Source organism: Suillus clintonianus (genome assembly GCF_016758775.1).
Source record: "Suillus clintonianus strain FC179 chromosome Unknown DEU56scaffold_32, whole genome shotgun sequence".
Lineage (NCBI taxonomy): Eukaryota > Fungi > Basidiomycota > Agaricomycetes > Boletales > Suillaceae > Suillus > Suillus clintonianus.
In genome coordinates this window covers 91,648-103,720 of record NW_024539256.1, presented here as the reverse complement: position 1 = coordinate 103,720, position 12,073 = coordinate 91,648, and the positions used below count along the sequence as shown (strand labels likewise).

General features: G+C 49.9%; 3 protein-coding genes across 3 annotated transcripts; 2 read left to right on the top strand and 1 right to left on the bottom strand.

Annotated features, from left to right (window-relative positions):
- Positions 1-292: 292 nt before the first annotated feature.
- DEU56DRAFT_736271 (P-loop containing nucleoside triphosphate hydrolase protein) lies at positions 293-8,326 on the top strand (the record flags this gene model as incomplete). Its single annotated transcript, XM_041348498.1, has 11 exons — positions 293-1,742; positions 1,794-2,667; positions 2,723-3,288; positions 3,341-3,677; positions 3,732-4,612; positions 4,666-5,568; positions 5,624-5,715; positions 5,813-5,944; positions 5,999-6,488; positions 6,546-7,585; positions 7,829-8,326. The coding sequence occupies 11 exons, from the start codon at positions 293-295 to the stop codon at positions 8,324-8,326; spliced, it is 7,263 nt and encodes a 2,420-aa protein (XP_041208796.1).
- A 25-nt stretch (positions 8,327-8,351) lies between these two features.
- Positions 8,352-10,087, bottom strand: DEU56DRAFT_857060 (NAD(P)-binding protein). Its single transcript, XM_041355275.1, has 11 exons — positions 10,010-10,087; positions 9,630-9,955; positions 9,528-9,573; positions 9,320-9,472; positions 9,195-9,260; positions 9,070-9,138; positions 8,952-9,019; positions 8,800-8,896; positions 8,730-8,737; positions 8,549-8,681; positions 8,352-8,404 (listed from the first exon to the last, which is right to left on the bottom strand). Exons 2-10 carry the CDS (start codon positions 9,888-9,890, stop codon positions 8,649-8,651), a joined length of 801 nt encoding a protein of 266 aa, XP_041208795.1. The 5' UTR covers positions 9,891-9,955; positions 10,010-10,087; the 3' UTR covers positions 8,352-8,404; positions 8,549-8,648.
- A 680-nt stretch (positions 10,088-10,767) lies between these two features.
- On the top strand, positions 10,768-11,782 carry DEU56DRAFT_755781 (uncharacterized protein; the record flags this gene model as incomplete). The annotated part of the gene is made up of 5 exons (XM_041349949.1): positions 10,768-10,861; positions 10,964-11,166; positions 11,481-11,596; positions 11,647-11,685; positions 11,740-11,782. 5 exons carry the CDS (start codon positions 10,768-10,770, stop codon positions 11,780-11,782), a joined length of 495 nt encoding a protein of 164 aa, XP_041208794.1.
- Between the last annotated feature and the right edge of the window lie 291 nt (positions 11,783-12,073).

Below are 12,073 nucleotides of genomic sequence, written 5' to 3'. Positions count from 1 at the left end.
TGGTATGTATCATACTCATGCATATGGCGTCTAAGATCTGAGCGGTGAGCTCGTAGTTACGTTACAGATGCATTGGGAACGTTGCCAAATTGATGGTGCGCAGATCCCTGCCTGGCATTTGCCTCATGTTGTTGATTCGTACATACGATTCTATTCTAGTAGGTTCGGGGCTGCCGAGTGGCCTTAAATAGGTCTTAACCACGAACGCCCGCAGTCTTCCTCTTAAGAGTCAACACTGAACTACCACGACTCACACCAAGTCATATCACCACTTGCTACTAGCTTGCCTCTCATGAGTCGAGCAGCTCAGCTTGATAAACGGTTTAATGACATTCTTAGAGGCAGAGTCGCTGCGGATGCACGAAGTTACCCTCAATTATTGGAAGCGATTTGCACACAGCAAGACCCTGCAACATGCATCAACCAAATCGTTGAAAGTAGCCATGGCTCAAGAGCAGTTCAGGCTGCCATGCGTCACAATACCAATATCCAGTTCCTCAATGGAACTGCAACAGAGCTTCTCATATATCTCTTCCGAGCAACAGACCTCGGTGACGTCCTGGATCACTTACTCACCGCCATAGTTGATCCCCCCATCTTTTGGACTGCTTTCAGCCAAGCGTTCGACCAAGGTGAGCTCAATGAGCCAGCCCAGGAAGTATTCGCGAAGCTCCTCCTTCGCCTCATGTCCCTCGCTGCCGGGGATACCTCGTCGTACCGTGACCTCGCAAAGAAGTCTAGTATCCTTGCGAGGCTTCTCAATTCATCGCAACAGACCGTCAAAGACATTGGCTACCGTATCGAACACATTCTTTCCACATTCAAGTCCGGCACACCTGTCGCTGCAGTTGGTGGACCTGGCGGTCGTCACGATAACGACTTCAACGACTTTAGGGAGATCTCTATTCTTCCAACTGCAGACGAGATCCTCTGTCAGCAGCCTCCTTTCATTCGCCCGAGCGGCGTATTGGAGGATCCTGATGGCGAGGAAACTCGTGCAGCTGACTACCTGGATAATACCTTCCGCTTGCTGCGCGAAGACATGTTATATGAGATGAGAGAAGAGCTTCAGACAGCTATAGGGCAGAAGAAAGGGCGTCATCGTGGCCTCATCATCGATGGCGTCAAACTCGATGGTCTTTACAGCGGTACAGATGACAGAAAAACTCGGTGGGGCATCAAGCTCAAATGCCGAGACGATTTCAAGTCGATGAAGAACGTCCCCGACAAGCAGCGCAAGATTTATCTTGAAAAAGATCCCGCGGGTGTCAAAATTCTTAAACATCAGTCTCTCGTATGCATACTTTCAGGAAAACAAATCATTAGTCTCGCAAGCGTTAACCGCGTTGAGGCACTGCTTGCGGAGAATCCACCCGTCATTGTACTTCAGCTGGAAGGGGAGGCTAGCATTTCAAAGACTCTCCTTCAGCTGCAATCATCCAACGCCATTCGACTCATTCAGATTGATACTGCCCTCTTTGCATTCGAGCCGGTCTTGAAGGCTCTGCAGAAGACACAGTTCATCCCGCTGTCGGAGGAGCTCCTGTTCTGGAAAGACGGGAACGCCATCGGTAGCGCTGCGGTGATCGCGTCTCTTGTCACGCATCCGCTTGCTATGAATCCGTCCGTGGATTTGAAGCCGCTCCTAGGACTTTCATCTACTATCATTCTGGATAAGTCGCAGGCGGCATCGCTTCTAGCAGGACTCACGCAGAGGGTTTCCCTCATTCAAGGCCCTCCAGGTAGCGTTTTATCAACTGTCCATTCATATACATTTTGCTGACATCCAAAAGGGACCGGTAAATCATTCATCGGCGCACTGCTCGCAAAGGCCATTCACGATCACACCGACCAGAAAATCCTTGTAGTCTGCTACACGAACCACGCCCTGGATCAATTCCTGGAAGATCTCATGAAGATTGGCATTCCGGACATCAGCATGGTCCGCCTCGGCGGCAGAGCAAATGCGCAGGTTGCCCATCTTGGCATTGCGGGTCAGAAGAAAGAGCGTTTCACGCGATCAAAAGCCGACTGGGCCATCATTGACAACCTGAAGAGTTCGTCGAAGTTTCACTGCGATGCTCTGGAGACCGCCATGGGCAGGTTCATAGCTTCGAAGATTAGCTTCAAGGACGTCCTCACGTACATCGAGTTCGAAGATCCGGACTACTTTGATGCATTTCTCGTACCTGAAGATGACGAGTCAGGAATGACTCGTGTCGGTAAGGACGGCAAAGCCGTCGATGCTGAAGAACTCGTCTTTCGGTGGGCCAGAGGATTTGACGCTGGGCAGTTCAAAGACGAGCCCAATGTACGTGAGGCACCTGCTATCTGGAACATGCCTCCGGACGCTCGCCGGACCGCGATGGATGGGTGGAAGTTGGAGATACGCAAATTAATCCTTGAAGAGATTTGCACACTTGGCAGAAATTACAACGAATGTCAAGATCAGCTGGCACGCAAATTCGGGGAAGCCAGGGCGGCAACCCTCATGGAGAAGAGAATCATTGGATGTACGACGACTGGAGCAGCCATGTTTGCAAATGACATTCGTGCGGCGAACCCTGATGTCCTTCTCGTCGAGGAGGCTGGTGAGATTCTAGAAAGCCACGTCCTCACAGCGATGAGCGAGAACACAAGCCAAATGATTCTCATCGGTGACCACAAGTACGCGAATCCGTGACGATTTTCAGGACATCTCGCTGAATTTGACTCTCCACAGGCAACTGCGTCCCAAAGTCAACAATTACAAGCTGACTGTTGAAAAGGGTGATGGTTTTGAACTCAACAGATCACTCTTCGAGCGCCTGGTTCTCCGGGGCTTCCCTCACGAAACTTTGACAGCTCAACATCGTATGCGTCCAGAGATCTCAGCGTTCATCAGGAAGCTTACGTACCCTGACCTCACGGATGCTGCCAAGACCCAGGGCCGTCCCGACATTCGCGGTATCCAAGACAATGTCATCTTCATCGACCACACTCATCCCGAGGATAACGACCTCCGTATCTCCGACAAAAGCGATGAGGCTTCGTCGGGGTCGAAACAGAACACCTATGAAGTAGAAATGGTTTGGAAGATCGTGCGCTATCTTGCCCAGCAAGGCTATGGGACGGAAAAGCTAGTTGTTCTCACACCATACCTTGGGCAGCTCTCAAAGCTTCGAGATGTTCTGAAGACGGACAATGACCCCGTGCTCAATGACCTCGACTCGCACGATCTCATCCGTGCTGAACTTCTTTCCCAAGCTGACAGTAAGTCGAAGAAGCGCATCAGGCTTGCCACCATAGGTACGTATCTGCTCCTCGACCCATAGCTGACATCTGACATTTCGTTGCAAAGATAATTACCAGGGCGAAGAGAGCGATATTGTCATCGCCAGTCTGACAAGGTCTAATGATTCCAACGACATTGGTTTCATGAACTCTCCCGAACGTCTGAACGTCCTCATCTCCCGGGCTCGAGATGGACTTATCCTGATCGGGAACTCGCAGACGTTCATAAATGCTCGGAGGGGTAAGGAGCTCTGGGGAAAATTCTTCGAGCTCGTCAAACAAGGCGACCACATGTACGAAGGCTTCCCGATCAAATGCGAACGACACCCAGATCGAACGGTCCTCATCAAATCTGCGTCTGAGTTTGATGATCTGTGTCCCGATGGTGGATGCACAGAGATATGGTAAGAAATTCGGAATTAGTGTATGTTATTCTTACATACTCATATCTTCTCTAGCGACGTCATGCTGAATTGCGGCATCCATGCGTGTCCGCTAAAATGCCACCAGATCGAGGACCATTCACAAATGCCTTGTCAACACCCGTACTCGGGTGTGTGTCCTGCCAAACACAAGCTGAAGTGGAAATGCCATCAGCAAATGCCGGACCCTTGTCCAGTTTGTGTCAAGGAAGCTGAACGTGCAGAGGAGAAGCGAAAACGCGAACTCGAGCTGAAGCGGAAACTGGAAGAGGAGGAGCTGCAACGTCAGATACAACGTGACAAGGAGCAGGAGGAGCACGACTTGCGCATGGCTGAGCTAGACGCTAAGTTAAAGGCGGAAATGGAAGCAATAGGTGACGCTCAGGTTTCACAGCAGCGAGCGAATGCCTTGAAACAGAAAATGAAGGATGTTGAGGCAGCCAGAGCCAATGCGCAGAAGGCAGCTGCAAACGCGCAGGCGCACGCCAACGCTGCTTTTTCTGCTTCGTCATCCAAGACGACAAACCCCGTACCTCCTACACCTCCATCCAATCCACAATCAAGCGTACCTCCAGTAAACCCTACTCCACCGCCGAATCCGCCACCCAAACCGAAACCTTCGACTACCCAAACTCCTTCGACATCTAAGCCATCGAAGTCTCAACAACCTGGACCTTCCGCGACGTCACCGATGAATGTGACACCTACGTCGGCTGCCCACCAGGACTGGTTGCACCAGAAGCAAGTCAATAGTGAAAAAAACGACGCCATCGATGGTATCATGGAGTTGACAGGGCTCGAGGAAGTGAAAGCCCAAGTACTTCGTATCAAGGCCCATATTGACTTGATGAAACGGCAAGGCGTCCCCACCAACAAGGAGCGCCTTAATCTGGTTTTGCTCGGTAATCCAGGAACTGGTGAGTGGTCAATGAGGCTTTTGTTAGAGAATAACCCGCTGACGTTACTCCAGGAAAAACCACAGTCGCAAGGTTGTATGCACAATTTCTCGAATCAGTTCAAGTTCTCCCAGGCGATGCGTTCATTGAAACGACGGGTTCAAGCTTGGCACATGAAGGGGTGGGTGGAGCGAAAAAGCTCATTGCAGACGCCATGGCACTTGGAGGAGGCGCTATCTTCATCGACGAAGCATACCAGCTTGTTAGCGAACATCAGCACACAGGAGGTCAGGTGCTGGACTTTCTCCTTGCCGAGATGGAGAACCAAGTGGGTACTCTGGTTTTCATTCTCGCGGGGTACAGCAAGCAGATGGAAAAGTTCTTCGAGCACAACCCTGGTCTTCCGAGTCGTGTCCCATACTCCCTCAAGTTTGCAGACTACACCGACGCGGAGCTTCTGACTATGCTGGAAGCGCTCGTAGAGAAGCGATATTCAGGGCAGATGAAGGTGGAGGACGGCATCAGGGGCTTATATGCTCGAATTGCAGTGCGTCGACTTGGACGTGGTCGCGGTCGCGAGGGATTCGGAAACGCTCGGGCTTTACAGAACATGTTTGCGAAGGTCGCCCAGAGATTAGCCGAACGACTCAAGAAAGACCGCCAAAAGGGGTGGATTGCTGATGATTTTCTAATCACCAAAGAGGACTTTATCGGTCCTGACCCGTCTCAAATCCTTCCGCAGTGCGCTCCTTGGGAGAAGCTACAGAAAATGATAGGTCTCGATTCCGTCAAAGACTCTGTCCGTAATTTCTTCGACATCGTTGACACGAACTATCACCGAGAGCTTCAAGAGAAAGAGCCCCTTGCGATGTCTTTGAATCGCGTCTTCCTTGGCTCGCCGGGAACAGGCAAAACGACAGTTGCAAAGCTCTACGGGCAGATACTCGCAGAACTGGGGCTCTTGAGCAACAATGAAGGTGATCGTTTATACCTGTAGCGTTAGCTGTCTATTAACTGCCGACATTTCATCAGTCGTTGTCAAGAATCCATCTGATTTTGTGGGCGCATACCTTGGCCACTCGGAGAAGAACACCAAAGCTATCTTGGACAGTACGGTTGGTAAAGTTCTGGTTATAGATGAGGTATGCGATCTCAGACTCGGATATACTAGCCGGTGATCATATTGACCTTATCTGACAGGCTTACATGCTGTACAGCAAGAACTCTGGATCCCAGGACCAGTTCAAGACGACTGTAATTGACACTTTGGTTGCGGAGATTCAAAGCGTACCTGGAGAAGATCGCTGTGTTTTGCTATTGGGATATAAAGAACAGATGGAAGATATGTTCCAGGTATGCTTAAACACTGACTTAAATCAACAAGCGTGATCTGACATATCTGCTCAGAACGTGAACCCCGGGCTCGCTCGTAGATTTGCCATTGAAAACGCATTCACTTTCGAGGACTTCACTGAGTCCCAACTTCGGGATATTTTGGACTTTAAACTGAAGGATCAAGATCTTGACGCCACAGACTCGGCGAAGCAGGTTGCCAGTGATCTTCTGAATAGAGCCAAGAACCGCCCCAACTTCGGTAATGCTGGTGAGGTGGAGAACATCCTTGGTCTGGCCAAGAATCGCTATCAGAAGCGTCAAGCATCAGTGCCTCCTGATCAACGTTCCGACGTGATCTTCGAGCCTCAAGACTTCGATCCGGATTGGGAACGCGATCGCAATGCTGCAGCTAATCTCACAAAACTCTTCGAGGATCTTGTTGGTTGTGACGATATCGTGACAAAGCTGGGCGATTATCAGAAAATTGCTCGTGCGATGAAGGTTGCTGGTGTGGATATGCGCAAACAAATTCCAACGAGTTTCATTTTCAAAGGACCTCCAGGTGAGTATCAACTCTTCATTCCGAGCGGAGTATCCATGATTTACTTATACCTACTAGGCACTGGGAAAACGACCATCGCAAGGAAGTTCGGTCAAGTGTATTATGACATGGGATTTCTTTCTTCATCCGACCTGATCGAGTGCTCCGCATCCGACCTCGTAGGGCAGTACGTGGGTCACACCGGCCCAAAGACGAAGAAACTTTTCGAAAAGGCCTTGGGCAAAGTGCTTTTCGTGGACGAGGCTTACCGGCTCAGTAACGGGCACTTTGCGCAAGAAGCCATTGATGAGCTTGTCGGCCTCATGACCAACGAGAAGTTCATGAACAAGATGGTCATCGTTCTTGCGGGCTACGAGAAAGAGATGAACACTCTTTTGAGCGTCAATCCTGGCCTCGCCAGTCGTTTCTCTGAGGAAATCATTCTGACCAACATGCCGGCGGCCAAGTGTCTTCAAGTGCTCGACAAAGAATTGCAGAAGACACAGATCGTCTTGTCTGAACTAGCTGACACCTCTACTTCTGCTTACTCCGAGATGCAGACTATCATCGACCGAATGTCACGCTTGTCGAACTGGGGAAACGCCCGAGACGTCAAGTCCATTGCCCAGAGACTCATCCATCACGCATTCAGTGCTGTGGCAAATACTCCTGGGAGTGTCCCATCGATCACCGCAGACGAAGCAATATCTATCATGAAAGATTTACTCAATCAACAGCGCCAGCGACTCAATATTCCACGCATAACCACTTCAACCCCGTCAAGTGCACCACCGATGGCAACGTCCAGCAATTCCGCCCCTCCTCCACCCCCTTCCCAATCAGGATCTTCATCCGCAACCAAAGGATCTCAACCACCCAAACCACCACCTAAACCACCTCAGAAGAACCCTCCATCCAACCAGTCGCCGCAGAAGCCTCCTCCACGATCAGGGCCGCCCTCCGCACCCAGTGGATCCCAACCACCGAATAAGCCACCTAAGCCACACCAGAGGAACCCTTCATCCAACCAATTGCCACGGAAGCCTCCTCCGCAATCAGGGCGCCCCTTCACACCCAGTGGATCTCAGCCACCTAACAAACCACCTTTACACCCCACCGTACCACCCAACACATCGCGTCCGAAAGTCCCACCGCCCCCGCCATCAGCCCCTTCGTCGACTCCAAATGTTACGAATCCTCGTCGCTCGAGGCAGCTCCGAGGTTCTCAACAGGGGTCGCCTGCATCGTCCAGCTCACACAGTCTACCTCCTTTCTCTATTTCACCCTCCCAGACTGCTTCTCCCATCCTTTCGAAAGGCAGTTTCCCACCGACTCCAGATCGGCGAGGGAAAGCAAGGCAGTTACCAACTCAAGGCTCCCCGCAGCCCCAGTCTACCAATAATGTTCAGCGTGACCTGGGCGTTTCTGATGCTGTCTGGAGGCAGTTGGAGGCAGATAAAGCTGCGGCCGAGGAGGCTAAAAAGAAAGCAATCGAGGAGGCAAAGTTGCGCAACGCTGAATTGAGTAGAGCTGCTCAAAGGCAGCAGGCTGCGGAGGCTGCAGCTCGGGCCCTTGCTGCACAGAAGGCACGAGACCAGGCTGAGCAAGAAGAACTATGGCGCCAGCAAGAAGCGGCTCGACTTCGAGAGTTGGAGGCGAAGGCAGAAAGGGAGAGAGCTGCTGCTGCACTCTTTCAAATGCGTCGTGAGCAAGAGAGGAAGAAACGTGAAGAAGAGAGGATACAGCAGAAGTTGAGAAACCTCGGCGTCTGCGTGCAAGGCTACCCATGGATCAAACAACTTTCAGGGTACCGTTGCGCGGGCGGCTCTCATTTTATTCACGACTCCCAGTTGCGCTGATTTTGCGTGAAGTCACACTTTCCATAGATGAGTATGTTTCTGAATAGCAGTAGTTTGGCGTTGAAACATTGATGGGTGCACCACGACCGAGGTTGATGTTGATTTTCATGCTATTATTAGCTTCCTTCCGAAAGGGTCCTGTTCGCATTGCGGGGTTTCTTTTCCTCTTGCACATTGAGCGTTTGAAGTTTTTCAGATGAATGGACATCACTGATGCGGGCCATTGCTGGCAGTCGCCGCTAAGGCGGAGATTTATTGTACAAGAGATGATACACCCGCAGGCTTTAGCATATGTAAGCCTTCCTCCCCACACAAACACGATTTAATCAAAGCGCATTCCACCATCGATCGTGATCTGCACAGTTGTCAGTCTTCATGCACGAGCTCTCAAAGTAGTACTTACACTTTGTCCTGTCGGTTGGTAATGCCAATCGCATCAAGACAGACAGCGCGAAAGGTTCTATAATGCTTACCTGTGATAAAATGAGATTCTGTGGAGGCAATGTAAGAGACCAGTCCCGCAACGTCATCTGGAGCCCCCATATACCCAAGACACATGTTCTTCTTAATCTATGGAGATACGCTTGAGCGAAGTCATGAGACTAGCCTTACGGTCTTATCTTACCTTTTCGAAATAACTATCAAGGTTAGATGATCCTGTCAGCTTTATGCTTGCCTCACTCAGGCCGTTGACTTTGACGCTTAGCTTGCATCACGGGATATTGATTTAAGGCTGTACTCACTCATGTCAGTCATGATTACTCCTGGAGCATAGGCATTTACGGTGATGCCGTGGCGTCCAAGTTCGATAGCTGTCATATGATCACTTGTCAGAATGGCTGGAACTCAACGTAGAAAGACGCCATACCAACAGACTGTGTAAGGCCTCGGACAGCAAACTTGGAAGCAGAGTACGCGCTAAAGTATTCATCACCTGAAGAAAGGAATAATTCACGGTGTGTTGGATTAGAAACTACGGATGGACATGCGCACCTTTTTTCCCTGCTATGGAGCTGGCACCAATGATGCGTCGACCTCGTTTGTTAGTTTCATTCAATGTAATCATCTTTTGAGCGGCGTATTTGTAGCTCAAGAACACGCCCCTAACATTGACGGCAAAGATCTTCTCCCAGTCTACCAATGTAGCTAGTCGAGCAAAATCAGTACGATGCTGCAAAATCTGTAAAGTCGATTTTCTCACTTTCAACCAATAATGCAGCTACAGCGATACCGGCGTTTGCGACCATCTCAAAGTGACGTCATTTATGAGAACAATTCAAAGCTTGGGTAGATAGTAACTCACGACATCCAGACCACCGAGATTAGTCACGGCGTCGTCCACCATGTTACGAACATCATCCTCGACTGTGACATCTGCAAGAAGCACGCAGACTTTTCGTCCTGCGTAAGTACTCCTTATCTCCCGTGCGACCTCCTCAAGATTAGACTTGTTGGTAGGAATATCACTGAGTCCAATGTCGAAGCCATCGGCAGCCAGCCGAATCGAAATTGCACAGCCGATGCCTTGGCCAGCGCCGGTGATCAGAGCAACACCTTTGGACATGATAGCCAGTGGTGTGAGTCAGTGTTGGGAATCACATCTACAGCCTGAGATTATAACTGTAAGATCTGATGAGTGCGTCAGCGATCATAGTGCGACCTCGAACATGTCAAAAATAGTACTCATTGATAAAGTTCAACTTCAAGGTGGAGCTGCGTGCAAAGATCCAGTTACTACCGTTAACGTTAGCTTCAACCACGTGCGAGTCACACTGTGACTGTGACACATGACCTTGGGTTCGTCACACCGTCACATGCCTGGCGAATGTTCTTGACAGATGGTCTCGACTCTCGAATGCCTGTCCGTTGAACGAAACAAGTTCGAATCTAGTCGTCGTTATCCGTCTAGGACAGTACGTGCTAGTCTAAGGACACGTATGTCCGAACGCATCTCTGTAGTCGCGAATGCCCTGAAGTAGGACGTATCCCGTATGATTCGCTTGTCATCATCTGGTGATACAGCGACCGATCACACACAATGCTTGTGTCCATTAAACGGCCCTCCTACCAATTCTCCCTTCTGCGCATCCCAGATTCGCAGGGTACAGTCCCATGAACCAGTGTCGACCCGTCGACTGTCTTTGAAGAATGCTACTGCATCCATTACATTCATGTGTCCTTGGGTTGTCTGCGCCGACGGCGGGTGGCCTCTCAAAGCGAGGTCTGCATTTTTTGCTGTATCAGGCACCTCTGACATTTTGCGTTGACCTAGACAGAGAGATAGACGATCAGTGGTGTTTGACGTTGACGAGGACAGTACGTTTTGGAAATCGTTGCGTTGTGGAGCTTGTGTGGTGAGTACTGAGCTGTCCACTATCCTAAGTCGTGTGCTCACTATCAACAGGCACTTGTCCGCTTATTGATGACTCTGCGTTTGTCTAATGACCACGGCTCCATACGACCGTAGTATTGTTGGCAATCATTACTGTGGAATTTCGCTGCGCCAATTTTTGCTACAGCTGGGAGTCGATCTTCGTGAGGATTGATCTCGTCGCTCGTGTTTAATTGAAGAAGCTCGGGCTAATCCAGAGGGCTCAAAGTTTTCCATTATATTGCGCTGCTGCTGCTGCTGCATAGTGTTGTGGGCAGAACTGGTTATTCTGCCAGTTCTGCCGAGTGGCATAACTTTAGCGGTGAATTTTTCCTATCTACAACATCAAGTTGTCAACGACAGTCCTACCGAAGACATTAACGACATCTTCCAGTTCTCTGCCAACCCTGGGTTCTGCCAAGTTCTGCCAAAGCGGGTGGCAGAACTCATCAGTTCTGCCCGCAACATCGTGCGTAGGCCCGGGCCCGGGATCCTCGCGTTACGGGAGACTATACGTGTCACCTAATGTATGCCGTATCCAACAACGAGATGGAACTGAATTGTTTAAGCGCCAGTAGATTATTGGAGGTTGGCAATCTACTGGCGTTGCAAATGCTATCTCTCTGACGGGGTATTTAAGGTGGATAGGCTCTACACAAATCTCTACTCGGAAGATAAAACCAAGTAGCTGTCATCCTATCTTCCTCCTTCAGATCCTATAACACATCTCACAAATAATGCGTCTCGCCATCATCGTCGCCGCTCAATTTGCTGCTTTGGCAGCGTCCATGGCTATCCGAAGTGCTGACAGCAATTGTCCCCTCTTTTGCGGCACAACTGCAGATTGCTGCGCAGGCAGTAAATGCAAGCAAGAATTCGATCACCAATCTAAGAGTGGTGTAAGTAGTTTTCATCTAGGATTTAACCTCATGACTCACCGGCGTGGTAGGCTGTATACACTTTTATGTGTATGGCCCAGTGAGCTACAGTGAGTCGTGTTTCTGCTTTCGCATTGGTGCAGTGTGGTTGATGTTCGTTGCAGAGCGCTTGCTTTTGAACAGATTTCGCTGCTGCTCGAGCAATGAAGACCTTGGAACAGAGGAATAGATCAAACACTTGAATACATAACATATGGGTGGAGCATTTGTGACGCATTGTTTTTCTCCTCGTTGTAATGTTATAGAAAATAAAAGCCCTCCCACAGTTGAACTGAACACGCGTCATCCAAGCCCCGAAAGGATTGCAGTCGTATTAAGCGGTCCCTAAATAAATATAATATTTTTCACTCTTGCTACTCGAGGACGCCGGTGTTACCAGAACATATCTAATCGAAGAGTTCATTGACGAGTCTACGCAAGGGAAATTCACCAAGTGCA

Excerpts from the sequence above, each read along its gene's own strand:
- DEU56DRAFT_857060 (XM_041355275.1), bottom strand. The coding sequence starts at position 9,890 with ATGTCCAAAGGTGTTGCTCTGATCACCGGCGCTGGCCAAGGCATCGGC. Across the intron at positions 9,574-9,629 it reads ATCTCGGTGGTCTGGATGTC|ATGGTCGCAAACGCCGGTAT; the intron begins GTGAGTTACTAT and ends CGTCACTTTGAG. Across the intron at positions 9,261-9,319 it reads CTCCATAGCAGGGAAAAAAG|GTGATGAATACTTTAGCGCG; the intron begins GTGCGCATGTCC and ends TCCTTTCTTCAG.